At 52.3% G+C, this 27,935-nt stretch overlaps 1 protein-coding gene across 3 annotated transcripts; it reads left to right on the top strand.

Annotated features, from left to right (window-relative positions):
- The first annotated feature begins 8,537 nt into the window (after positions 1 to 8,537).
- LOC125625815 (SLAM family member 5) lies at positions 8,538 to 23,912 on the top strand. 3 transcript variants are annotated; one of them, XM_075122702.1, is made up of 5 exons: positions 8,538 to 9,443; positions 9,581 to 9,792; positions 20,829 to 21,170; positions 22,350 to 22,646; positions 23,499 to 23,912. In XM_075122702.1, exons 2-5 carry the CDS (start codon positions 9,738 to 9,740, stop codon positions 23,633 to 23,635), a joined length of 831 nt encoding a protein of 276 aa, XP_074978803.1. In that variant the 5' UTR covers positions 8,538 to 9,443; positions 9,581 to 9,737; the 3' UTR covers positions 23,636 to 23,912. The 3 variants fall into 3 exon arrangements, with proteins under 3 accessions (XP_074978803.1, XP_074978804.1, XP_048684295.2); XM_075122703.1 differs by having other exon boundaries at positions 8,538 to 9,792; positions 23,502 to 23,912; XM_048828338.2 differs by having other exon boundaries at positions 8,538 to 9,792; positions 22,969 to 23,589.
- The last annotated feature ends 4,023 nt before the right edge of the window (positions 23,913 to 27,935 follow it).

Below are 27,935 nucleotides of genomic sequence, written 5' to 3' on the forward strand. Positions count from 1 at the left end.
TTTTGTTTTGTTTTCCAGGCAACCCTGCAAATGGGCTGGCTTAATGATTTTGTTTCTCGACAAATGTAGCCTATTACTTCGCGTGTTTCCACGCCTGGTTTATTATGCATGAGCCAGGCACTTTGCCTGCTGCTCCCGGGACCCATCGGAAAAGCAAAAAGGTGCTTCGTCAATCTTAATGGCTTTTGCTGGAGCAAGGGATGAGCGATAGCGAGACGGATAAATACATGTGGGGGGGGGGGGATGGGGATGGGTGGCTGGAGAGCTCGAAAGGAAGAACTGTGGAAAGCAGGATGAATGGATGGCTGGACAAGATAGATGCTGGCTTCTTCTGTCTGGAGCCCTGTTCCCCTCTTGTTGTTAGAATTAAACTCTACTGCAGACCCCAGATCTCCCCTTCCAGTGCAACCGCCTCTCCCTTCTAGCGGCACTAGGTGACCTAGGAAGCTTTAAAGTTGCGCCAGCCGGAGTCTAGATCATCTCTGAAATTCACACTCTGGAGGCTTCTCTCCATAGCACCGTTTCCCCGGGAAATCAATCTCACCAGCCGGCTAATTTATGCCAGGCGCCCGAGATTTATTCTAATTTATTCTACCGGCTGAAATGCACCTCGGCTCCTCTCAGCTGTACAGAAATCTCGCTCCTTGGTCTCCCCTCCCCTTCCCCTTCCCCGCCGCCTCCCCGCAGACGCCACAAGGCTGCAGCCTTCAGAAGCGCCGACAAGGGGAATTTCTCTCCTCCACGCTCTTCCTTTCGCTGCAGTTCCAGGGCGTTTGTTCTCCCCTCGATGCGACGTGCCCCGGCTGAGCGCATCCGATGAAAGGGAAGCGTCTGCTCCAACGTTCAGAGGCGGCAGAAGAAAGACCTGGAACAAGCCGAGGAACCAGCAGCCTCAGTAAAAAGCACAGCTGTGGGGATAAACCACTGGGCTGGGACCCTGGAGATCCAGGTTTGGTTCCTGGCTCTCCCATGGCTTCCCTGGGAGAGCCTGGCCAAGTCCTTGAAGAGCTTGGTTTTTCAGAGGGGTTGCCCACCTGTCCTCAGCCGCTCTGGAAATCAAACCTAGATTCTCCTTGCGCCTCTGCCTAGGCACTGAAATGGCCCCTTGTAACCAAAGTATCCACGCACCTCTGTCTCTGTCCTATTTAGCCTCGCCGGGAAGGCAGGTGGTTGCCCAGATGGGGAACTGAGGTACAGAGGCTTGGCCATGGTCACTCTGGCCATCTGTGGCAGAACAGTGGGTTGAACCTAGGTCTCTTGAACACTGCTTCGGGCAGCTGGAAGATGGCAGGAGCCACTGTGGGGACATCTACACTGCAAAGAAAACCCCCTGGTGCCATGTATCAGTGCCTGGTCAGTCCACTTGAGCTGCAGAGCTAAAACTAGCAATGTAGACATCTGGGCTGGGCAAAGGAGGAATGTCTACACTGCTCCGCAGCCCAAACCCAGCAAGACTGAATCAGTTGGCCTGGGCTCGGGGATTCAGTGCCGTGGGTTTCTCTTTGCCGTGAAGACCTAGCCTGCTCCCTGGCCACCCCCGCTACACCCCTTCCTGGGCAGCACTGCCCATGGTTTGCTGGGTGCTGTTCCCCAAGGGGCCCAAATTCAACCTCCTGTCCACACAGGATAACACAAGTGGAAAGGTTTCAGAGTAGCAGCCCTGATCGTCTGTATCCGCAAAAAGAAAAGGAGGATGTGTGGCACCTTAGAGACTAACCAATTTCTTTGAGCGTAAGCTTTCGTGAGCTCTCTGGGGTGGAGCAAGCCGGGCTCAGTAGATCAGGGACTTGGGATGAAAGATGGGCCATATTTTTCAGCTGAAATTATTATTCAGCTGCTCGGCAGGTTGAGCAACACAATTCACGGATTCAGGTTGATTTCACTGAGTCGTTGCGGTTGGCTGGGGGGACAGGACCCTCTGACGCTTTTGAAACAGAAGTTTTGACTTTTTGATTCAAAATTACTTTTTCTTTTGAAACTGACTTCCGTGTTCTTTCTGAGAATGTTTAAAAAAAATTTGATTTCTAACCAAACATTTCATTCAACCTGGAACTTTTTTTAAAAAAACTTTTCAGTTCACTGGAAAATTTTCACTGTGGGTTAACCTGAAAGGATCCCCCCCCCCCCCTCGCTGTTCCAAATTTTTGCAGCACTGCCAACAAAACAAAAAATCCATGATTCACCCAGCTTGAGCCAGGAGGCCTGGATTTGAGGCCTGACTCTGTCTGTTGCCTGCTGGGTGACCGTTTCCCTCCCTGTGCATTGCTTGTGAGGCACTTGGAGATCGATAGATGAAAAGGGCTCCATAAGCCCTGGATTACATTCTTACTATTATTAAGGCAGAGACAGTGAGCGGCAGATGAGAGCAAATTCTTTAGCTGATTACTGTTGTCAGTTACAGTCCTGCCCCCTCCAGCACAGATAGGGGCCCAGGAAATTACAGGTCTGACCTCCCGCCTTGAAATCCTGACATGAACACACTCTGCTGATGAGCTAGCAAAAGCCTTTTGTCTTTCCCCAATATTCTTGCCTGCATGATGCCCGTGAGAGAAATGTAACTTTGCATCCCTCTGCCTTCTTGGAAAAGGACTTGCGGCAAGGTGCGAGCAGGCTGTGATTTAGCTCCACACCATCCCTGGCAGTTACATCGGGTTTAAACAAATAAATAAAGATCCGCCCCCCAAGAAAACCACCATTTGTCACTCAGCACCTGATAATAACGTGCTGCAACCAGAGAGATGATTCCTGCTTCTGTCAGGCTGGAATGGAAGCTTTCAGCCCCACGCTAGCTGGGCTGGGGAGAAGTATAACTTGATTTCTCCCTTCTCCCAGCAGGCACCCCAGTAACATTTGCTCATCCTATGAGAGGAGACTCATTAAACAGCCCTAAGGGAAGAGGGAGGGGAGGATAAAACATCCATGGCGGTGATATGAGTTCGGGGTTAGGGAGATGGCATGTAGCTTGGGACACCTGGGTTCTTTCCCCAGATCTGGGAGATAGTGTGACCCACTGGATAGAGTCAGGACTCCTGGGCACTATTCCCAAGCAAGTGAGTGGTGTGTTGTGTAGTGCTTGGAACAGCGCTGGAGAGCCAGGACTCCTGGGTTCCATTGCCAGCTCTGGGAAGGACTTCTGTCTAGTGGTTAGAGCAGGGGAGCGGTGATCAGGACTCCTGGGTTCTACTTCCACCTCAGCCACTACCCTGCTGTGTGGTCTTGAGCAAGCTGCAATTTAGCCTTTCTGTGCCTTAGTTTCCCCATCTGTAAAATGGGGGTAAAACCAAATTCCTACTGCACAGATGATTGGGGGGGGGTGCGGGGGCTGAATTAGAGTTTGCAAAGCACTCCAGGCCGCCCCTATGGAAGATGCTGCATGTAAAGTGCTAAGTATTGTTGTCGTCATCCTGGCCTCAAAAGGGAATATTTTATAAAAGTGAATCTCGATCTCTATGTTAGTGATAAATTATAAAACACGGCGCTTCTCTCCTGCCTGCATTCTCTCCCTCTCTCCGCTCCCCACGGTGGCTGATTCTGTTGCAAGCTGGTAGGAATGGCCTATTTCACAACATGGGCTTTTACGATGGGGGGCGCGGGGGAGACACAGGGTTGAAACACATTTCGTAATTTACAGCAGTGATGCACCAGCCCTTTGTACTTTAACAGGGCAGCGTCTTTCATCTGAGGAGCTCAAAGCATTTCACAAACCCTAAGGAATGACACCTCAACCCACGTCTGCAGTGTTTTAAGCCCCTAGTTCCATCCAGGGGAGAGAGGAAATTGGGTAAGTGCCTCTAAATATTTGGGACCTGAGCCTGCAGCCACCCCCTCGAAGGGCTTACATGGCTCCTGTCAGCAGGGATATCTGGCACCCGATGCCCATTAGTGAATTCAATAATCCCATTTCACAGGTAGGGAACTCAGGCACAGGGAGATGAACTGATTTGCCCCAAATCACAGGGGGAGTTTCTGGCCGAGCCAGAAATTGACCGCAGGCTTTCCCAAACCCTACTCCAGTGTCTTAACCCCAAGCCCAGTTCTTCCTCTCAACACCCCTGGCGAGGAAATGGAGAATCTGCTGCTTTCTAGAATCAAATTCAGACCAACCCTTCAGCGGGGCTAAAATATTGGGCTAATTTTTCCTCCCTGTTTCATATTTTCTGCTGCTCCTCCTTTGCTTTCTCCAGTGGATGGTGGTTTTCCTTGTGGGATCTCTGAGATACATTTTGGCCCAGCAGCAGTTTAAAATTAAACACTTCCAAAATTGCCTTTTACCAAAGACAACCCTCCAAAAAAAACCCAACCCAGACAGACTCTGGCAAATGCCCAAAGAGAGAGGGGCCTGTCAGCTGTTTTATCTTAGGTCCTTACCTGGTCACTGTTGCTGTGATATCCGAGCATGTCACAAGCTTTACCGTATTTATCCTCACAGCACCCTTGTGAAGCAGGGCAGCGCTAGTCTCTCCATTGTACAGATGGGGGAAACTGAGGCACAGAGACTTACCCAAGGTGACAAGGAGGCTGTGGCAGAGCAAGCCACATCTCCTAACCACTACATTATCCTTCCTACCACATTTTCTTCAGGAGCAGGAGACACAGGCTGTGGTGGTGCAGACAGGGGAGCGAATTCCTGATTCTACAGTCTGCCACTCGCCTAGGCTGCTGTGATGAGTAACGGGGAGAGCGGCAGGTCTCGGGGACAGCCAGGCCCATATAGGGGGCTTTAAAGGCCAAAGCTAACAGCTGGCTGTGAAGAGGAAGCCAGTGCAGCTGTTGCAGAATGGAGGTGATGCAACCTCTTTGGCTAACAGGTGGGCAGTTGTGTTCTGCCCCACCCTGCACCTGGGACCTAAGAAGGATCAGTCACTAATGCTGCCCCTGAGAAAATCCAGTGCCAGCTGGGAGTCAGGATGCAGGAATCCCAGGGAAGCCCCTCACATTGTGAACTAAGGGGAGGGCAGGCAGGCACCCTCCCTAACAGGCATGGAGAACAAACCCTGCACTGCTCTCAAAATCCTTCCCTCAACCTGCCTGCACCGGTCGTGTCCTGGCTGGGTTGAGCTTTTCCAGATGCCTTGTTGAAAGAGGAATAAATGGCTCTGACTGTCAGCGAACTGACAAACTGTCAGCCAGCAGGAAGAGCTCTGAGCCCCGTGCAGCTCCAGGAGGGCAAGCGGAGTCCAGCAGAGCAGGGGCTGCTGCCACTCCACTGAGTATCGATTCCTCGCTGTAGTGAAACGATTGACAAAGCTCCCTGATCCCCAACATCCCCTTTAGGGTACAGCATTGCAGGCAGTGAAAAGGCGACAGTACTAAGGAGCAATCATCATTAAAGCATGCTAAAAGCCAGCCACATGCAGTCTTGGCTGGGCCAGGGGTCACCACTAGACATAGAGAAAAGTGGTAGAAATACCATAAACTGTCCCTCATCCTTAGCTCTTGATAACAGGACACCTCAAAGCACATTGCAAAGGAAGCCCGGTATCAGTATCCCCCAGTAAAGATGGGGAAACTGAGGCACATAGAGGGAAAGTGACCTACTCCATGTCACGCAGCATGTTAATGGCAGAGCTGGGAACAGAAATCAGCAACCCTGACCCCTGTCTTTCTCCCCCAACATACTTAAATTCTCTATCCACTAGACCACACTACCTCAGTGTATAGAAAATATGTTCCTAAGGCTGGGCAGTGAGCGAGGGGTTTATGGTCTAAATAACCCTATTTTTTTCCTCCTCTCTCATAGCATGGTGGGATGGTTCTTGTGATCTTATTTGAATCCAACCAAGCCCTAGGATTCAACATCATGTGGCCACGAATTTCACAAACTAATCGTGTCACATACTGTGACGAAGCAGGACTGTTCTTAATGTTTTCTCTGAGTAGTGTGGGGGTGCCTCAGTTTCCCCTATGCAGTTCTTAAGTATCTAGGTGGTGGGATAAGGGTGTATGATCGTTGCAGAGCCCTAGAGGGCAGGTGTGTGCAGGGGTCTGGTCACAGAGGATGACCAAGACCCTATTTCCTGGCAACTGATGGCCTGGGCCCTTCCACCCTGCAAGGTGAGAGCTAAAGGGTTGGAGAACAAAGGAATCAGGTGACCTCTTGGCCCAGGAAAGGGACAAAGCCCAGAGGAGGGGCTGGAGGGGGAGGCAGTTTGGGGCTGGCTGGGGACATGGAGTGAAGTGCAGACGTGGTTGTCAGGCTCACTGCCCCCCCAAAATGGACCCAGCTGAGGGGTCCTGTTCTCTATACCTACAAGCTCTGTTTTAGACCATATTCCCATCATCTAATAAACCTTTCCTTTTACTGGCTGGCTGAGAGTCACGTCTGACTGTGGAGTTGGGGTGCAGGACCCTCTGGCTTCCCCAGGACCCCGCCTGGGCGGACTCACTGGGGGAAGCGCATGGAGGAGCAGAGGATGCTGAATGCTCCGAGGTCAGACCCAGGAAGGCGGAAGCTGTGTGAGCTTTTTGCCCTGCAGACAGTCTGCTCCCAGGGAGGAGAGTTCCCCAGAGTCCTGACTGCCTTCGTAGGGAGCAGTTCTAGAGCATCGCCCAGGGACTCCGTGACACATACATGAAAGAAACAGCCAACACAGCAGCATTGTTACACAGGAAGATTTGGTGACACAAGGGCCTGGTAACAGGCTCTGGTATCTTTCACAGCGGGGATACAATCCTTGAGCCAGGATCTTTCTCTCTGCTCCACACAGAGCTGTTACGCTGATTGTGCTATGTAATAGTGACCAAAATGTATCATCCGATGGCTGTTTGGTGGAATGCGTAAAAGGAGTCAGTGTTTGTGCTTTAGGTCCTAGTGGGTCTGGTGTCCATATTCCACAGCAAGCTGTGTCTGTGGAAACCCTGTTGATAGGCCCAGGATTGAGGAGTCAGCGTCATAAACCCGCTGCTGAGAACCCATGGGTTATGCAGACTGGATTTCCTTCAGGGCAGGAGGGAGACGCACAGGTGCAGGGGTAAACAGGGGAGGTTTGCTGTGCTGAACCTTTTCAGAGCCTGTCAAATGCTTGAGTTGGTACCTTTCCCCTGCACTGATATCACCTAAAACGCTGCAGGGCAACAAGAAACTGAGCAGCACTAAAGGTGGAATGAGAGATGCGCTGGTATTAGGAGACCCTTGGGACGGGGATGGGGATTCTGCCAGTTCCTACATCAATGGGCTGTGTCCTAAAGGGGCAACACAAGTGTTAGCAACATGAATGGCATTCCCCGCCCCCAGCCCAGAACAGCCTCCTGCCCCCCCACCTCATGGAAACCTCACTGACCACCCTATGTCCCTTGAGGTCCAGCCCACGCCCCCAACACCTCATAGGGAAATCCCATCCTGTCCTTCCCACCTCATGGGGAACCCCACTCACCCTGCCTTGGGGAAATTCTCTGCTTCTCACATCATGGAGACCCCCCTTGGACTCCAGTCCCTGCCCCCTATCCCCACCCCCCCTATGGGGGAATCCCAACACCCCCTGCCCTACTCAGAGCCTAGCCTAGCCCTCCCCCACTCCAACTCCCTGTGGGAGGCCCGCACAGCCCCTGCCTCCCGCTATGGAACACCCCCACCCCCGTCTCCAGCCTATTAGGACCCTCCCTTGAAGAACAGCCCCTCCCCCAGCCTATGCGGACTCCCCCATGGAGCACAGCCCCTCCCCACAGCCTACAGCCCCCCCCATGGAGCACAGCCCCTCTCCACAGCCTATAGGCCCCCCCATGGAGCACAGCCCCTCCCCACAGCCTATGGGCCCCCCCATGGAGCACAGCCCCTCTCCACAGCCTATAGGCCCCCCCCATGGAGCACAGCCCCTCCCCACAGCCTATGGGGCCCCCCATGGAGCACAGCCTATGCCCCCCCATGGAGCACAGCCCTTCCCCACAGCCTATGGGCCCCCCCATGGAGCACAGCCCCTCCCCACAGCCTATAGGCCCCCCCCATGGAGCACAGCCCCTCCCCACAGCCTATGGGCCCCCCCCATAGAGCACAGCCCCTCCCCACAGCCTATGGGCCCCCCCATGGAGCACAGCCCCTCCCCACAGCCTATGGGGCCCCCCATGGAGCACAGCCCCTCCCCACAGAGCACAGCCCCTCCCTACAGACTTCCCCCCCAGGAAGGTCCCAGCCCAGCTCCCCATAGGCTAGTGGCCCACGACACCCTGCCAAGAAAACAAATCACCGGCCCCCCCGCCCCACTTTGACATCCCGCGAGATTTGGAGGCTACTTCCCAGGCAGTCCTCGCGAGATCAGCCTCGAGAGGGGCGGGGGGGGCGTCTTGGCTAGAGTGACAGGGCGGGGCCCCGGCTAGGTCCCGCCCCTTCGTGGCCTGGGCGGGGACTCAGCCCCGCCCAAACGTCATCGGTGGGTGCCCAGGGGAGCGAAGCCCCGCGCAGGGCCTCCCCGGGCGCGTCGCGCGTTGTTCGTAGGCGGCTTCACCGAGCGCCTGCGCAGCGCGTCACCGGCGGGGACCTTCGGGCATCCCTGCAGCCCCGGGGACAGGCCCGTGGGAGCCTCCCCCCGGCTCGGGGTTCGCCCCGCTCAGTCTCGCCCCGGGGCCTCGGACCCGCCCCCACCTCCCCCCCATGGGGCCTCACCCCCCCCCCCCCAGCTGCTCCCCCTGCGGCCTCGGACCTGCCCCTAGACTCCCACTTTCTCCCCCTGTGGGACCTGGGATCCCCCTTCCCCCGGTGGGACCTTTGGACACCTCTCCTACTCCCCTCCCCCCAATGGGGACGTGGACCCACCCCTGTCCCCACACAAGGGGCTGGATGTCTTTCCCCTGCCACCACTCAAAGGCCTCAAGGAAATCCCTTGAACCTGAATGACGCAGAGGGCGGGCTCTGCCCAGCAGCGGGGAGGTTGGAGGCAGGCATCAGCCAGGGGCAGAGTTAAGGGTATTTGGGAGCCTTCGCTGTAGCGTTGTCAACCCCAAGTGTTCAGAACTTGGGGAAACCCACCAAAATTATGAAACGGGCTTAAACATCAGGAGATTTTAATCATAACGGATGTTGGGTTCTTTTGATTTGCCTGCTGGCTTCTGAGGCTTTAGGCTGCACTCGGGTCATGGTTTCAAGCTTTTCTGTGTAACCGTGAGGGCTAGAAACTTTAATTTAAAAAATCTAAATAAAAGCTGAGACTCTTGCGTGACTCCTGGAGTTGGGGCTGTAAGAAAAGCATGAAATATTGTGAGACAAGACTTGAGATAAAATTGCAAGTGGTTGCAACTTTTGGCTGTGTTCTGGGGCATAGCAGGAGCCAGCCTAGTTTCCTGGCTAAGGCTGCTCTGCTTCCTATGGCCCCTATTGGGTCTGGGAAGTAGAGCCTAGCCACAGTGCATAGCACTACAGCCACACCCCTGATTTCCGCCGACATTGGGGGCTGGGAGTACAGCTGTTGTGGAGTCCTTGTGGCAACTCTGTACTGGCTTGTGCGGTCCCCTGGGTAGGGCATATTCCCCAGGGTCATTTTTCTCTGCTTATTGTGTGAGCCCTGGTGTGCAGTTTTCACACTCATCTGCATTTGCGTGCACAGATGTGAGGTTTGGTGCATGTCATCCAGTGTTCTTGTTAATTTTACAGGTGCTGTTCAGCAGACCCTTGGAAAACTGGCACCTAAGGTGCTGGGAACCTGCCAGGCACAGATCCCTCTGAGTGCCCATTGGGAGCTGAAGTCACTCAGCGTCTCACAAGATCAAGCATGATGCAGTAAAGCAGCCTAGAAGACATTGCCCTCCGTATGGGAAGAGCCGTCGTTGGACGATCCCACAGGCCACTTTATGAAATCCATCCCGGTCAGCCAATCTAGTCTCTTTTTCTTTCTGCTGTGGTGATGGAAGCGAAGGGGTGAGAGAGATTAATTAGGGCTTGTAAAGTGCTCTGGGACCCTCCTAAGGAAGATGCTGCTTGTAAAGTGCTAAGTATTGTTTTTGTCAGCCTAGCCTCAGAAGGGAATATTTTATAAAAGTGAATCTTGATCACTATCTGTTAGTAATAAATTATAAAACACTGCGTTTCTCTCCTGCATGCATTCTCTCTCTCTCTCAGCTCCCCACAGCAGGCTGATCCTGTTGCATGCTGGTAGGAGCGGCCTATTTCTCAACATGTGCCTTTGTGAAGGGGGGAGGAGAAGCTTTTTTTTTTTTTTTTTTGGTCTTTGCCAGAATGATGCACAATAACAGCTCTTTGTACTTTAACGCTGTAGCATCTTTTATCTGAGAAGCTCAAAGCGTCTTACAAACAGTAATGAATTAAGCCCCCTGTGGAGCATTTTCATCCCCTGAAAAACAGGAAATTGTAGCATTACCTGGAAATGTAATTTGAAGTGTCTAATATTTGGGAGCCTGTGCACCAGGGCTTGACTCTCCATTGCTTTGCACCTTGTGTGATCATTCAAAGCAGTGCAAAGTGCTTGTAGAAGGCTACCAAATCTGAGATGGGTTTTACATCTACCTTGCAATGGTGTAAACGACTACATAAGATATAGAGTACCAGGGGATCTGGCCCAGTGTAGTCCCCTGGCCCCCATTGTTGTAGGATTTGAGTGCCTGACAAACACTAATGGATTCATCCTCACAGCGGTGATGCAGAGAAGTAGGGTTATTATTCCCCTTTGAACAGATGGGAAATTGAGATCCAGAGGAATTAGGGCCTTAGCCCTGGAAACACTGAAGCTCCTGGGTGTAGGACCTGGTGGGGAGTGAGACAGGAAGTGGGGGTGCCAGAAAGGAGGAATGTGACGCTCATTGTATTACCCCTTGCAGCCAAAAGCAACACCCTGAGGCAAAGAGGAAGCCAGAGCAGCTGTTGAAGAACTGGGGTGATTTTAACCTAATGCAGACTACTAACCAGCAGGCATGTTCAGCACCCACTGTAGCTTTGTACAGCGCTATGCAGTGATCCACTCTGATGAGGTCTGGATCCAAAGGAAACTGTCACCAGTGCTTCCTTGGATGTCATGGAAAAATCTGATGCCACCTTGGATTCTAGATTTGGGAATCCCAGGGGAAGCCCTCACATTGAGAACCAACAGACGGGCAGATTAGAACCAGAGACCAAACCCTGTACTGCCCTTAAGATCCCTCCCCCAACCCGCCAGCACCACCTTTGTCCTGTCCATGTTGAGCTTTGCTGTTGTCTTCTTTAAGGGGGAATAAACAAGGCCTAGTGTGCCTGAACTCACTGAAACTGCAAACTGTCAACCAGGGGGAAGAGCAGTGAGTGGCCTGCAGCTCGGGGAGGGTGAACGGAGTGCACTGCTCACAGCAGAGCAGGGGCCGGTGCCACTTCAGTGAGTATCGATTCCTCTCCGCTCTCCACCATCCATGTGAGAAATACGGCTCCGGTTAGGCTGGATGTGTATGGTAAAGATCTGATTTACAAAGCTCTGCTGGCCCTTAGCTGAGAGTCTCAGGGTGCAGGCAGTTAAAGAGCAATCCCAGTTATAAGTGCAAATCGTTAAGCATCATCAAATGCAGAAGAGGATAGGGAATTGCCAGTGACCTAGTTCCAACTGCTTTTACGGTGTAGTGGTTACTGTGTTTGCATTATGTACAGTAGGTCCTGGGTTCAAGTCCCAGTGAATCTAGCACAGTCACCTTAGAAGGCAGTGTGGCTTAGAGTATGTGACTAACAGGAGTGCTGTGTTCCGTTCCTGGTCTTGTGACTTCGGGCTAGTCACATTTCCTCTGTTAGCTGCCTACTGAGGCAGGATAGTCTAGTGGTTAGGGTGTGCGCCTGGGCTATGGGAGACCTGGGTTTAATACCCTGCTCTGCCGCAAACTTCCTGTGTGACCTTGGGAAGTCACTTAGCCTCCCTGTGCCTCAGTTTCCCTTCTGTACAATGAAGATAATAGCAATACCCTACATCCAAGGCATGCTGAGCGGCCATATATTGTGAGGTGCTCAAATGCTGCTGAGGTAGGAGTTAGATAAGTACCATGGCTAGATACTGTGGGGTTTTGTGCGCCTTCTTCTGAGGCTTCTGGCCCACAATGGGGCATGGGTCTAACCTGATCCAATGTTCTCATCCCTGGGCCATTACATCAAATACAGGATTTAAAATTAATCATTTTAAAATGAGCACGGTGCCAACACCAGATTACAGTAGGTGGTACAGCTCAGAAGCTTTGGTGTTTCATACCTTAGGGCCTGGGCCTGCTGTGAGTTGGTGTCTCCCGCCATCAACTTCAAGGAGAGCTCTTAGTACCACTCAGCACTGTTCAGCAGTGTCTGAAGTCAATGGATTGGGGTAAAGCGGGAAACCCCATAATGAGCTCACATGGTGCGGGAAGGGATTCGTCCTCATGCTTCAGGGCATGAAGTGATCACCCCTGGAGGGATCAGGAAGGAACGACTCCTCTGTAGGCAGCATTGTACAAGTGACCAGGTGCATTGTAGGTGGAATTTCCCCCCACTCACAGGGCTATTACAAGAAGCAGGACTTAACTGATGTATGTACCTTTGTTGTGGCCCTCTCCCCAGCAGATGAATTTCACCCCACGAGCAACATTTGCACCTTCAGAGGCATCGTTCTAGACTGTAGGCAGGATTCCAGGCTCCAGTCAATACAGCCGTTGCCTGAGCTAGAGTGGTAAATCTTTGCAAAGCGACTCCTTTTGTGTCACAAACAGATGATAAATGGCCACGACTCTCACTTTGATACCTTTCTGCGATGAAGGAAGCCAGTCTGTGTTTCATACAGATGAGACAGCTCTTTTCCTGGGGACACACTTCCCTCTGGTGGCTGACAAAGATGCAGCTGTGTTAGTCTGTATTCGACTAGAAAAAGAAAAGGAAGACTTGTGGCACCTTAGAGACTAACATTTATTTGAGCCTAAGCTTTCGTGAGCTACAGCTCACTTCATCAGATGCATGTGAAGTGAGCTGTAGCTCACTCAAAGCTTAGGCTCAAATAAATTGGTTAGTCTCTAAGGTGCCACAAGTCCTCCTTTTCTTTTTGCTAATAAAGATGGTTTCTGTGAGGCTCATTCCCTCCTGTTAGAGTCACCTAAGCGGAGGGAGTCACAGAATGGGGGTGGGGAACAGGGAGAGTATTTTTCAGTTCTCAGATTTTAACACGAGAAAGAGACGACCATGATAAAAATGTAATGAGGTGACGTGATTATGGTGCATAAATGCAGAGCAAGAACCAGTGACTCGAAGTTAAAGCCAGACAAATTCCAATTAGAAACAAGGCCCACATTTTTAACAATGAGGGTGATTAACCACTGGAACAAACTGCCAAGGGAAGTGGTGGATTCTTCATCTCTGGGGTTTTTAGATCAAGACTGGAGGCCTTTCTGCAAGGTCTGTCTTAGCCCAAGCCAAGGTTTGGGGCTCAATACAGGGATAAGTGGGTGAAATTTTCTGGCCCATGTTATACGGGAGGCCAGACTAGATCTAATGATCCATCTGGCCTTTAAATCTTTTAATCATGATGGATGTTTACTAGCTCTGGGATCACCTTCTTCTTTTATACATTTTCTTACAGTAATTTAGTGCTCCGATTCTATTCCTGTTTAACCCCAGGACAGCTTAACCCTGTCACGGGTGTCTTGGAGAAAAATGGACCAGAGTTGGAAATTCCTGCTCCAAACTGCCCCAGATTTCCTGGCGTTTAGCTCCAGGGTTGTGGTTGGACCCATCTTGGAGAGCCTGTTTTCTTCTGTGGAGGGTCCTCTCCAGGCTCTGCTGGTGGCTAGAAGGGGAAAGTTGAAGCTGTCTGTGAGAGAAGATTATGGGCAGATGGATAAACAGGGAAAGGGAACTTGTAATGACCTGATCAGGAGCCGCTCTGGCAGCTGGTGCTCAAAGGGCTGTTACTCTGATGTGACAGGCTGCTCAGACACCCACGCAGATCCATCCTTGGTTGTTTTCACCACCGAGCGAGTAAAAAAGCTCCAAAATCTCCTGTTCCCCTGTCACGTTTCTCATTGTGCTGCTCCCAAGGCCATGGGGCTGTGCTTCTCTCGGCTCAGCCTGCTCGCTCTCTTGTCTCTGCTTCTCTCATCTACAGATGAGCATGAGCAAGTTGGTTAAATCTTCACAGGGAGTCTGGGAAGGACACACTGGATCCAACGCACCAGAGAGAAGTTGCAAAGATTGAGGGGGTATGTGGCTAATATTTGAACCTTGCCATTCATAGTGGATACATTTTAACATGGGCCGAGTGACTGGCAAGAGTCCACCCCACGAGGGGTCAAAGAGAACATTGGCAGTTCCCTGGACAAGGCTGGTACCACTGGGATTAGGTGCATTCTCCATGGTGACCAGTGTCTCTAAGACTGCTCTGTGGTGACATAGAGCACCTACGAATGCCTGGCTCAAGACTAACCTGATTGTCAAACCTGGGCTGGGGAACTTCCACCTTGGTCCAGACCTGCCCAGATCTGTTGTTCTCAGGCCACGCTGCAATGTTCATCTACATTTCCAGATCCCATCACTCCTGTGGTTACTCAGTGATAGGGTAGATGTACTTGTAGTTACAGGGTTCAGCCAGTAGGGGTCTCCATGTGCCATGTAAAGTTCCAGGTAGGCTGTGATCCCTGGTAAACAAGAGAGACAAAGCTGGGATCGAGCCCTTTGCACAGCTGAAAAACTCAGCCCTGGGACAGCTCCAGCTGGCCTCTCAAAAACTGAGGCATCCAGAAATCAGTGGCCACCTTTGAAAATATGGCTGTTAGGTTTTGGGAAGCTGGAAACGCGGCAGGGCTGATACAGCAGCAAGAGGGAGGCACTGATTGTCTTGGAATCTGTTACACATGGAGGAGGAAGCCCATGTGAGAGAGGCCCGGTACAATACATTGTATCCCTGGAAGGGGCCCAGATGCCACAAGTGATGGACACAGGATAAGAACCTGTATAGAATTGAACCCAACTGGTTAATTACTTCCTGGATTTGGGCTGATGGCTCCATATTATCACATGGCTGTATTTTTAACTGATGACAAAGACACATTATCGGGCCAGATCCTCAGTGGGTGTAAATCACTGGTGCATCACTGATGTCAGTAGAGTGACATTGATTTACACCAGCTGAGGATCTGGTCCCCGGAGCTTTGGATAGGTGATTTTTTGCATTCATTATAAATTCAAATAAATAGCTGTATCTCCAGGCATTTTCTAAATCAATCCTCATATAGCACATCCCTGCTCCGCTAAAAAAGGAGCCGTTTATAGTGTTGTATTTTTATTTCTACTTTGCTCTAAGTCCAGGACATCACAGACCTGTCACAGATACATATTTCCCTCACTCTCTGCCCCTCTTCCCCCCCTGGTCACAGGAGCGGCTTTCAGTCCTTGTGGTTTAGAGGTGATTAGTGTGACTGTGTTATTGGCACTCTGAATCGCTGCGATTGTCTTGGTGACGGGTTGGATAGAAAGCCCCAGAACAGCTGAACTGCTGGAGCTCTCCGAGTCAGAGCGAAACCACGTTGCAGATGTTGAAGGAGGTGAAAGGAAAAGGCTAGGGAAATCTGTTTTGTTCTTAGCTCTGAAAGTCTCACCTTCCTCATCCTCCTTTGTAATCTTGCAAGCTAAATGTTGCTGGGACCATTACTGCCACAGACTCCCTGTGTGACCTCGGAGAAGTCACTTCCCCCACCTCTGTGCCTCAGTTTCCCTGTGTGTAAAATGGGAATAAAAATGCTCACCAAAGTATTCAGGGCAGGCGGGCTGCGGCAAATTAAGTAATTCTGGCAAAAGCATTTTGGAGTCCTTTGGAGTCGAAGGGACTGGGACTCAGGACTCCTGGGTCCCATTCGTAACTCTGGCACTGACTTGCTGCGTGATGTAAAGCAAAGCACATCCCTATGTGCAAAATGGGAATGTTTCCCTTCCTGCCGGACTTGTGTGAAGGTCATTAATTAATATCCATAAAGAGCTTTGAAGTCCTCTGCTGGATGCAAATTATAATGATTTCAGCTGTTATTGTAGCTGAATGCAGCACAAGGACACTATTGATTGCTTCTAACTTACTTTTGACTCATGTAGGTTTCAACATAAGAGCTTCACAAGGACAGCCATTAATCATTTGTGAAACTCACAAGCCCACAAAGCTCAAACACAATGACAGTGTCCATTGCACTGAGGTGTTTTGCTCGCCTGCCTTCTCTTGGTGCAATGTCATGATGAACCCTTGAATAATAAAGACAATTCACACCAAACCTCAGTGGTTTAAATGTCCCAGCTAGTTCCTCAACTACCTACCACTTAGCGACAGTGTCTGCTGGTGGATGGGAGATTGGAAAAGATGCTTTTAAAATTGAAGGGTTTTTTAATTGTAGATACTTTATATTTTAAAAAATTAACTAACTTTAGTGTAATTGTTTTAGAATACAGGTAATGCAGGGGGGTTAGCTGGTCCATATTGGTAAAGGGATTTTAAGCTTTAATTGTATTGGTTACTGGTTGAAATCCAGGTTAGGCAAGTAAAGGTCAAAAGGGGTTCCCCATTTGACAGTTTTTGGGTGGCTTAGTGATAGATCTAAGCTAGCAAGTGTTGTGGAATAGATGCTCACAGGTCCTGGCCAAGTACCATTAGTGCAGAGGTTCCTGCATAAGTGAGACAAGACGTTGATATCCTCTCTGATCATTGACAGGATTCTCCGTCCTGCCAAAACTTCTCATGACCAAAACATTCTTCTACCGTGGTGCCGCTAGGTGGCAGAGCTAACCCTCTGATGGTGGAGGACTCCGCTGCATTTAACCTAGGCCAGGAAGGCTTGCGGGTTTCAGTGTGCCTGCATACTATGGTGATGGGGGCTTTAAAAAGGGCAAGAGGAGGTTGCAAAATAGCAGAGTTTAAACACTACGGTGGACAGGTGTGTGAGAGAGAAGCGGATGGGGGTGGGAGAATAGATAGAGACCCTGGATGGATGGACGTGTTCTCTGTAAAAGGAAATGTTTCTCCTTTCAGTTTCGTTCAGTGAATTTAGAGCTGCTTTGTGTTCCTCTCCTGTCTTGCACTGATCAGTTTGCGCCATGTGGGTGGCTATTTCACATGACATGTCAGCGCCCCTCCACCTGCTGGCGTGAGGGATGCCTGTGATGATCGGGGATCGTGTGGCTGCTTAGACTCAAACAGGTCCCTAGCTGGCCTTCAGGGATCTTGGACCTGGGGCTGGATCTGTGAGTGCAGAGAGATGGGAAGGAGCAGGGTGGGTGAGAAAGCCCAGCACAGTGTGATGTGTGGGAGAGGCACAGCCCTGGGATGGGACAAAGCGAAAGAAGAATTCAACAAAAGTGAGGAAGGGAGCAGGGGAGGGAGAGCAGAGAGAGACCAGCTGGACACCGCCTCCTGGGAGGTGCTATGCTGGCGAGATGGAGGGGGAGGCTCTCAAGTTGTTGCTAAATAGACCATCCATTCTGAGCTACTGAAACTTACCCAGCGCAGAGGGGCGAGCACAACCCTTTGCAGTCTGCTGTGGGGCTCGAAGAGCTGTGTTGAATCAGGGTATCCATGGAGCTCAATCAGTGGGGAGGGTGGAGCAGCCTCATGCCACCTGTAGAGTCAGCAGAGCATGGGTGACATGGTCCAGGGAGGGGAGAGACAAGGAGGGTGGTGGTGAGGGAGATCCAGGAAGCTGAACACAAGGGAACAGATGGGCTTCACATGTAGGCTTCTGAATGAAGTGGGGATTCTGGGCTTGAGCCCTGTTGATGCTCAGGCCCCTTGAAACAGCTGCAGCATGGGTGTGACTGTAACTGACGCTGTCTTCAAGGCCCCTTCATGCTGCCGGAGGGGTATGAAGGGGCCTCGGTTTCCCTGGGCTGGGAATCAGGCTGATGGACCCTGCAGGCCAGTAGTCGAGTGTCTCAGCAAGACCACAGCTCTTGGCAACAAGAGACATGTTGCTGTTGTCAGGGAGATGTGGTTTTGACCTTGGTCCGGGCCAGCCTGTTCGTGCACAAAATACCCAGAGCTGTCGCACAAGCATGATTGCAATGTACAGCCAAATGGGAGTTGGCTTTGATAACAAGGAATAGCTGCCTCTCTATCCGGCTACCCCCATACACACCCGCCTATCCATCCCCATACACAGCGGCCTATCATCACCTTTCTAAAACACTCATCACTTACGCACCGCGTTTTACCAGCCCTCAGCTCCATCCATGGCTTTCAAATCTCTCTCACTTGAACCCAGATGGAGGTGGCGTTCCGGAGCCCCCGATCTCCCTAAGACTCTGGAGACAGATGTGTCCATGTGGGACCGTTTTCATTTTCACCTCCTCTCTGACCAGCTCGATTGCAGCTCGTAGGTGCTGTGACCGCTTCAGCTCCCCCAAGCCCCGCCAAGTCAGGGCTGGCGAGTCCGTGGAGTTCCACCATCCCCACAGGAATCCTGGGCAAAGCTGCTCCATACGGGCAGACCCTCCCATGGAGGGTGCCCCCTTGTCTCACGCTGCCCCGTGGGGTTGGGGAAAACGAGGGCTTCCCCATGAAGGGAGTGCTCTGTCCAGGAGACCATCCAGGCAGAAAGGGCGCTAGGGCCTGCCGAACACATGGATTTCCGAGCAGGGGCCCTTGTCCCTGCAGTGGGCGGCTGCCTGGGTTTGTGGTTAAGGCACATGCTGGGGAACGGTTTTGCGCTGGGCACCGCTAGGGCCAGTCACAAATCAGGCCTGTATGCTTCAGATCTGACGGCCAGGAGGGACCCGAGGCGGAGCTGCTGCCTAGCACAGTCCAGAGAATTCCACCCCGTCACCCTGCACGGAGCCCATGGCTTGTGTCTGGCTAAAGCGTCACTTCCAGAAAGGCTGGAGAGCTACTGGCCCGGGTCAGGGTGGGGGCTGCAGTTGCACTGACCCAGTGGGAATTCTGTGCAGGACCTTGAATTCCAGGTGCTCCCCAGTGCAGGGGCGGCATAACAACATGGCTAGCCCCCACTGGAGGAAGCAGCATGGGCCAGGGAGCCCTCCCCTTCCTCCTCCCCAGGGTAGCTGTTCTTGTGCTCGGGCCAGGGGAAGGGCAGCGACCGAGACCAGGGGTGAGTGGTTGAAAGGATGGGAGGCTCATTACGCTCCCCTTTCCGCTACAGTACCTGGTCAGGAGCCAGACCCCACCAGGCTCTCTGTGCCTCAGTTTCCCCACAGGTTGGCCATTTTGCAGATGGGGCTAAAGCTGCTGCTGTTCGTAAAGCGCTGCGGTGGGAGGGAGGCAAGGTGGACTGTTGCAAAGAGAGAACGACGTGTGGAGGAAGTAACACTGAGAGCTTGTGATCCAAGGGAGCTGCAGCTATGTAGAGTTGACTGTCGTCTCAGTGCCTTGTTTGGCTGCGCCGGGGGAAGCAAAGCTCCCAGGAGGCAAATCCCTCCTGCTGCGAGAGCATGGGCTGGGGCCGTGCTCAGCTCCCCCTGCTTGCTCTCCTGGCTCAGCCCTCCAAGCCCCAGGTGAGTGATGGGGCGTTACAGCTGTGAGACATGTGGCAACCTCGTGCCAAGGGGAACCTTGGAAACCACAGCCCCTGTGCCCAGACTAATGCTGGTGCAAATCCAGAACCGCTCCATTGAGCTCAGCGACTCTGGCTTTACACCAGTGTAACAAAGCAGAATCTGGCCCAGCGTGTGTTGGGCTCCTTCCTTGCTCTGATAGCTGGTTCCCTGCCAGGAACAATTGCTGGGCCTAGCCCCCCATCCCCAAGCTCTGTGCCGGAGTTTGGTGAGATGTTTCTCTCCCCTGAGACTGGGGGGGGGGGGGAGAAGGGGGGTGTCACCAGGAGGCCGTTCTGGTCCCCAGAGCTTGATGAGAACAGAAATGGATATGTAAGTGTAACAAGGCGAGACTCACTCCTGCAGCGCCTCCCACTGGTCATCCAGGGAATTAGCTCACCAGCCTCTGCAGCGCCCCTTGCCAGCCAGTGTCCCGCCTCTTGCTGGCCCGTGTCCCTCCTGGACCCCAATGCCCCTTTATCTGGGGGTTTCTGCCACAGCAGTATCCCCTCAGTCTTTGGGTCTCCTCTCCCCAGGGAACCCCCAAATCCCACCTTGCCTCAGCCTATGGGCTACTACCTTTCACTGGGGCCAACTGCAGTCTGTATAAGCCAGTCATCATAGGCAAGGCGGGGTGGGGGGTAGGACCTACTGTCTCTACCCAGCCCCAGGCTGCCCTTTTGCAGCCCCGCGGAGTTTCCAGGCAGGAGCTCCCCAGCACTACCCCCACCTTCAGGCAGCTAGGTCCTTCCCTCTCTGCAGTTAGAGAGGGACTAGCTGAGTGCCTGGCTCACAGCCTTTTATAGGGCCCAGCTGCACCCTGATTAGGGCGTGGCCCAGCTGTGGCTGCTTCCCCAATCAGCCTGGGCTTTTCTCCCCACCCCACCCCTCTCCCAGGGCTGGCTTTAACCCTGTCAGGGCTGGAGTGGGTGACTACCCCTCTACAGTAGGGTATTGGGATTCTTGGTGGGGGTGGAAAAGAGTAGCAGAGAGGGAGGATTGCCTAGTGGTTAGAGCACTAGCCTAGGAGATGGAAGTTCTGGGTGCAATTCCCTGCTCTGCCACACACTTGGGTGAGTCACTTAGGCGCTCAGTGCCTCAGTTTCCCCAGCTGTACAATGGGCATAATGGCACTGCCCTGCCTCACAGTGGGGGTTGGGAAGATAAAAACATGAATAATTGTGAGGTGCCCAAATGCTACGGTGATGGCTGCCCTAGAAACACCGAGGGTAAGTCTCTAGTTTCAGCTCTGAGGCCAAAACCAGACCCGGCAGCTGGGGATAGGGATGGACTCCCGTCAGTTTGTTCTCTCTGGCTTGTGCTGCAGCAAGTGGGGAAATCAGTGGCCACCCCCACCCTTGCCCCCTGCAACTTTGATCTCCTGGGCTCTGTTTCTCAGATCCTGGATTAACCCAAGCACTGACTCCCCGCCGCCAGGTGAATGGGATTCTGGGAGGATCGGTCGTGCTGTCTGTGGATCTATCCCCCGGGAAAAAGGCAAAAGAAATCGAATGGAGTTTCAGTGCTGGGACAGGTGTGACGATCCAGCTGGCTGAGTTCAATGGAGGGAAGTTTGAGCGACACGATCCCAGCGACAGATTTCAGCAGAGGCTAGAAATGTACAACGAGACCTCACTGAGGATCAAGGCTCTGGAGCTGGGCGATAGCGGAGTTTATGAGGCCCGGGTTAAGATCGTACCAGCAACTGTGGAAGATCAGGCCTTTCTCCTCGCGGTCTGTGGTAAGTGACTGTTTAAAACCGTGTTGAACTGAAGTTTGAACAAGTGAAATCATCTTTCAGGGCTATTAATAAAAGCGTGTTCCTTCGCTTTTATTAACAGGGCCCCGTGGATAATAACTCCTGGCTTGTGTCCTGCGGAGGAAATATGTGCATTGGGGTTGGGTTTTCCCAGCCTGCACGAGGCAGGGAGGAGGATGTGCGGGAGGAAGGCTGTCACCCAGCCCTCAGTTCTGCATAACTGAAAACCTCCCTCCAGCCCTTGTGTGGGGCTGCTGGGTTCGTGCTGTGATGGCCCGGTTACGTGCACAGCTGCACGTTGTATGCTGGGTTCATGCCGTGATGGCCCTGCTACCTGCATAGCGGTTCCCTGGCTCTCCTGTGCACAATTATCCCCTCTGTTGCGGATACCATCCAAGCTAGCACAGTGGTGCTCACTGCTTGTGAACGAGTTGCAGCAAAGCACACCTCCAGGCAGCTGTCAGAGGGAGCCCCTGCAGTGCGTTTGGTGGAGGATGGAGCTCTCCAGGGGATTCAGATCTGATTCTCGTGAGGTGTCCCTGTATCTCTTAGCTGTGCCCCAAGAGTCACATCCCCTATTCACCCAGCTCTGCCCAGCCCCCTGCAAACCATTCATAGCCGTAGACTGTCTTGCATTGTCCCATCATTAGTGGCAGCCTCCCTGAGGCTCTGCTCATTTACATCAATGCCCCTTTACCCCACCCTGGCAGTGCAAAGGGGCCTTCAAGGGGTGTAAAGTGGGCCCATTGTAAGGCCCTTTTGTGCTGCCAGAGACATGGAAAGAGCCCTTATGATACATCTACACTGCAAAAAAAAAAGAAAAGCCCCGGGCAGCCAGTCTCAGCGCTCAGGTCACCTGACTCAGAGCCCAGGTCATCTCGCTCGGGCTCTTGAGGCTTGAGCTAGTGGCTAAAAATAGCAGTGTAGAAGTTGCTGCTCGGGCCTGGAGCCCAGGCTCTAACGTCTGGCGATGGGAGTGGGTCTCAGAGCTCGAACTCCAGCCCATGCAGGAATGTCTCCACTGCTCCTTTGAGCACTCTAGCAGGCCCCCGGGTCAGCTGACCTGGGCTCTGAGCTGCCAGGTGGTGGTTTTTTCCCCAGTGTAGATGCCTTCTGTGCCCCCAGAGTCTTTCATTCTCATTTTATTTCTTCTGAATGCAGAGCCCGTTCCAATGCCAAAGATATGGATTCACTCACTCTCCAGCACGGCCGATGGGTGCAATGTCACTCTGCAGTGTCAGGCGTCTGGCAGGGAAGAAGTTAACGTCTCCTGGATGAGAGGGAACCCACCCCGAGGCCTGGGCGATTCTGAGCGGTACCAGCTGGCCCCTGATGGCAGGACCCTCCGCCTGTCTCTGCAGCCCAACCCCCCGAACTCTACCTTCACCTGCACGGCCAGCAACCCTGGGGACCAGAAGAGCATCTCTCCTGACCTGCAGAGCATCTGCCAAAGCGGAGGTGAGTTATCAGCCGGGCGTGTCTGTCTGCTCATTTACACCGGCTTTATGCTAGCCTAGCTTCTCTGGTCTCAGTGCTGCCACTCCTGATTTACAGCAGTGTAACTGAGCGGAGAACCAGGTCCCCGGACAGAGGAATAAATACACTGGCCGCAGCCCTGATTTTCGTTCATGTACGCCGCTAAAGCAGTGAGCAACTCTGGAATTTACTCCCACTTCCAGGCCCCTTTACTCTGCCAGTGCCAAGTAAAGGGGTCTTAGTGCAAATGTGGATTCAGGCTTGTCAGTCCAGTCCCCCTGACTCTGTCTTTTCCCCATTGCAGGAGCGGCTCCCAGTCTTTGCCATTGGAGAGCCATTCCTGTGGCTCTGTTCCTGGGATCAATGCCATTGTCCTTGTGAACCTGCTGCACAGAAAAACGCCCTAACACTGGTGGTTGGGCTCGAACCTCGTACCGCAGACACCTAATGAGAAGGTGTACGGGCCGACTGGGACTGACGGGGAGGCGGGGGGAGCAGGCTATCGGGTGAAATCCTGGCCCTAGTGAAGTTTTGCCAATGACTTCTGTGGAGTCCGGATTTCACCCCCAGGTGTAGCTTGGTCCCCAGAATCTCCTGCTCATCGGAGAATATTCTGAGCAAGCTTTGTCTAAAGGAGATGTTTCTCCACGGTAAAGAGAAATAAAAGTACCGGATAGTTGAGAGTACTTTAATACTCAAGTATCGTGCTGAGTTGGGATTAGCAATGCAGTTACTGACCCACGCCTCTAGTGATACATATTCAAAGCCCTGCTCCCTGATTGGCTGAAGTGGTTGGATTTCCATAATGACTCTAAGGTTCTCTCTCTAATGCAGCAGGTTTCAACCTGTGGTCTCTGCGGAGCTGTTCCAGGCATGGTGCAGGGAAGGCAAGGCGGACTCTGCATTCAGACCACGGAAAGGGGCAGCTGACGGTCTGTCGAGCTAGGTACTTGAATGACCTCCACCGCTGAAGTACCTGCCAGGACTTGGAAACAGCCAGTACCATGGTCGGCATTACAGCGCTGCAGCAGGATGGCCTCACCACTGCAGTGTAGACGTACCCTGAGGGCCTTTTGCATCATTCTGGCCGCACCAAGTGGGTAGAATGAAAAGGGGTAGAAATTACAGTTACGTTCACTTTAAGGCTGCTCTAGGTTTCCAGGGCCATGTAAAGGGGCCTCATTGTCAATGTTTATGTGTAACCAAGGAAGTCGTTTACACCAGAATAAAGTCATTTCTCTTCCAGCATAGAGTCTCCACATGGGGTGTTATAACAGCGCAGACACAGTTCTGGTGTCAACTCCCCATGTAGACAAGCCCTTATCGCACAGCCGGTAGTTCCACTCTCGTCCTATATGCCGGAGATCCGTTGACTTGCATAGAACAGTGTTGTCTCCAATACAGTCTCTCTGTTGTGTTCTCCTCGGTAGCCCTCTGCGGAAGCCAGTGACTAACGTCTGTCACATGGGAACTCATGTGCCTCCTTCCAGCCCATCAAGGGTGGAGACTGGGTCATGAGCGGCTCTCACATGGATTGACGGGACACGGCAGCTGCCGAATTTCCCCAGCCCCGTGCTGTCTTGAGCCCGTCACACTGGCAGCCCCCGGATGGAAACATGCTTGTTGTTTGGAACATGTTTTTCATTTCCTCTGAGCCGAACCCTGCTCCCCTGGAACCTGATGGGATCGAGATCTGCTCCTCCACTTGCAAATGCAGAGTGAGGGGCACAGTGGCTGCCCCTCGGCCTCGAGAGGCTGGCAGAGGCAAAACCGCTGAGCCTGGAGCAAGGTGGGAAGAGCACATTCCCGTGCAAGGGCAGGGTTCGCACTGGATCTCATCCCCCTGCCCCACCACTTCTCTGTTTGGGGCCCTCTAGGCCCTATTCACGCCTTACCCATTCGGTTTTGTTTTAACCCATTGTGTGCTGCAACTGTGGGTGAAATCCGGGCCCCAGGGATATCAACGGTGAAACTCCCACAGGCTCGCTAGGGGTGGGATTTCACCCAGGGAGGGCTCAGGTCCTGTAGGACAAGCTGCCTTCTGCATGAGACTCACTGATGGATATTGCAGCCGGTGGAGAAGCTGGAGAGCTCGGGGGGCTGGCAATGGGCCGCAGAGCTTTTCACGGGTAGGTTGCTGGTTCCAGACCAGGCAGCAGAGCCTCCCAACTGTTAACATCTGAGGCACTCATGCCCAGATTGTAAAAGGTATTTCGGTGTCTACCTCCCATTGAAATCAATGGAAGTTAAGAACCTAAACACCCGAGACTTAACCACCGATTCCTACTAGATACACGTCTTTACAAGGGTAACTGTCCCTTGGAACAATTTACTTAGGGATGTGGTGCTGTGTTTGAAGTCATTAAATTAAGACTGGCTGCATTTGTCCAAGACCCACTCTAGCTCACTCACAAGTTGGTCTCAGTGCAGGAACTACTGGGTGAAACCCTCTGGCTTTGCTACGCCGGAGGTCAGATTAGATGGCCACAGTCGTCCCTTTGGGCTGTACTGTCTAGGGTTCTGGATAGCTAGGCAATGATGGACACCCATCTTATTGGTGCTGTGTTTGTTTGTCTGTAAATTATGTATCACTATGAACTACCCCAGCTGCCCTCCTCCTGGGTCCAGCTTACTTGTTGGCATCACTGTAGGGGCAGGTGTTAGGGAGTGACTGCGCTGACATGGGAATAGAAGCCCCGTGGTCCAGGTCAGGATGGGCGGTTTGGTCAAAACATGCACACGCCGAGATCTAACGACCCCAAAGAGAATTGTACCCGCATCAGCTGCCAGAAGGATGCCAGCCCTCCCTTGATTGGTTTCACTTCCTTCTAGAACAGTGCATTGCCTTTCTGAAGAATCAGGGGACATTTACTAGATGCCATTCAGCCTCTCTATAAACTGCATTCCCCAGCTGTTTTGGAAGATGGTGGTTTCCACCCATTGGCTTCTAGCTTCATATCAGAAGCTTTCAGTTCCTCCTTCTCGCCAGTGGGTAAGGGCAAACTCTGCACAAGTTAGTCCCCAGATGTTCCATCCAGGAACCAGCCCCAGACAAATCAGAGTTTCTGTGAATTTGCTCAAGGTTCATGGCGGCCTCATGCGAAGCCACTGGGTTGTCCTGGATTCTTTGCTGTGAATATTTGGGCAGCTGCACAAGCTTATTTGGTGCCTAGATTTTATGCCAGCCCTCTGCTCCTGGGTGAATTTCACCCTAGGATTTGTAAGGTGCTTTGAGATTCTCCGGAGGAAGGTGCTCCAGCTGGGGAAGGGCTTAATTAGTCTTTTGGGAACAGGTGAATCATTTTCCTTGAATTTCCAGAACCGCTGAGAGCAGAACAGGAAACACCTTACATTTCCCCTCCCCCCACTTTGTCCTTCTGAAACAAAACAGCCTATTATGTCAACGCTCTTCCTTTGTTTTTTTGCCTGGAGCGATTTTTTTAAATCAAAAAATAATCTTTCCTTCTTGTTAGAAACACTTCCTTTCTTTCAGCCAGCTCTTTGCTACCGAGGGCCAGGATTATTATTAGCTAGTTTCTCCCCTCCTGGAAAATGTCAGCAGAAAGGGGGCGGGAATCCTTTTCAGCAGAAAACGGAGACATTTTTTGTTGGAGCCTGAAATACGTGTGGTCCTGGACTGGGAAAATATTTGTTCTTTGAGTTTCTCGGGGCTCTGATGAAAAACGTTTCTAGGATGGCAGATGCTTTCTGCCAAAATTTACATGGAGTCGAAAACCCAAATTCCAGCAAAAAAAGAGGAGTAGAAGGAAAACTTTCAACCAGCCCTGTTTAGTGTCCCCCTTTCATAGAGAGGGAAAATGAGGCAAAGCAACTGGCTCACAAATCATTGGCAGAATCAGGATTCGAACCCAGGAGCCCTGACTCAGGGTCAGACCCTCCAAGGTACGTAGGCACCTAACTGCTGTTGATTTTAAGGATCTGGGTCTCATTGCCTACTGCCTTATCCATTGGACACCCTTCCCCCCCAACCTCTTGTTAATACTGATGGTTCTATCTAGTCCAGTGTTTGGTCGTGCTGTGACCCCCTCCTTTTCATTATTGTCCTATTTACTGGCAGTGTTGCTGGATCACATCAGACCAGTGGGCCCGTTCATCCAGTATTGTTCCATAGGTCTGAATATCATCTGGGTGATGCCCGCATGTGGCCATCCTGTTTTTGGTGCTTGCCTCCCTCCATGGCTTCAGCAGCCAGCAACCTCCTTTGGTAAAAGCTGGGCCTGATGCTTTGTCTAAGCAGGAGAGTTTGCGCAGAGTGCTCCTTGCAGATACAAATTTGCAACACTCCTAAGAGTTAATGGGAATGGCATCCTCCGTGTAGAGAAGACACAGGGCTAGTCTGTGATGAATATAAAGGAGATTCTGACCCAGTCAGACCCTGTGGTTCCCTCTGGCCCCCCAGCTCACAGTGTGTCCTGCCGATTGTGGCCCCGCTGAGTCTTGGCCTGGACTGCACAGGGTTGCTGGCTGGCCTACATGTCTGTAGGCAGAATTTGGCTCCCTGAACAAGTCTATAATAAAAGCGCTGGTTGCAAATACTTCTCTGTTCTCAAAGTAGCTTGTCTGCCCTCTACTTCCCCACAGACGAGGCGGTTGGAAATCTAGCGTTTCAGTTCCAGTCCGCTACAGGCATCTAGAGCACATCCCACTGACCATAGCTTGGGAGAGGCGTTGGGCCGGATCCACAGCTCGTGTAAATCGGCCTGGGTGCACGGAGGTCAATGGAGACGCTGATCGTTCACATGAGACACCCGGCTCTCAGAGATGGCAGCTCCCAAGCGCATCAGGGAACGGGGGTTTGGGGCCTGGCCACAGGTGCATGCATACCCTGGGATCGCTAGGTGCTGAAAACTGGCTAAGTTAAGTGCCTCAGCCCATGGAAAGACTCCCATTGATTGAAGGGAGCTGACTCTCAGGGAAAGACCCTCTATTGACTTCCCTGGGAGTCGAATAAGCCAGCCCAGATTGCCAGCCAGATGGCAGAGCAGCCAGATGGCTTCAGTAGAAGGGGCTGATGCAAACCCCAGTGACTCTTGCACCTGTCGTGGGGAGCAATTCCATCGGCTGCCCTGGGCCAGGCCCTACTTCAATTGTCTGTGGCTCAAGATCCCTTTTTGTTGCTGATGATAATACTTGGTAACAGGCGTCCCAGCCACCTCCCTCCAGAGGATTTCGGATGTCCCCATTCTGTGCCTCAGAACAGCAAGCCAGGTACATAGACGAGCCCAACAGGGGGATATTTCCCTTCTCTGG

Source organism: Caretta caretta, chromosome 24 (genome assembly GCF_965140235.1).
Source record: "Caretta caretta isolate rCarCar2 chromosome 24, rCarCar1.hap1, whole genome shotgun sequence".
Taxonomy (NCBI): domain Eukaryota; kingdom Metazoa; phylum Chordata; order Testudines; family Cheloniidae; genus Caretta; species Caretta caretta.

Excerpts from the sequence above, each read along its gene's own strand:
- LOC125625815 (XM_075122702.1), top strand. The coding sequence starts at position 9,738 with ATGGGAAGAGCCGTCGTTGGACGATCCCACAGGCCACTTTATGAAATC. Across the intron at positions 9,793-20,828 it reads ACTTTATGAAATCCATCCCG|ATCCTGGATTAACCCAAGCA; the intron begins GTCAGCCAATCT and ends TCTGTTTCTCAG. Across the intron at positions 21,171-22,349 it reads CTTTCTCCTCGCGGTCTGTG|AGCCCGTTCCAATGCCAAAG; the intron begins GTAAGTGACTGT and ends TTCTGAATGCAG.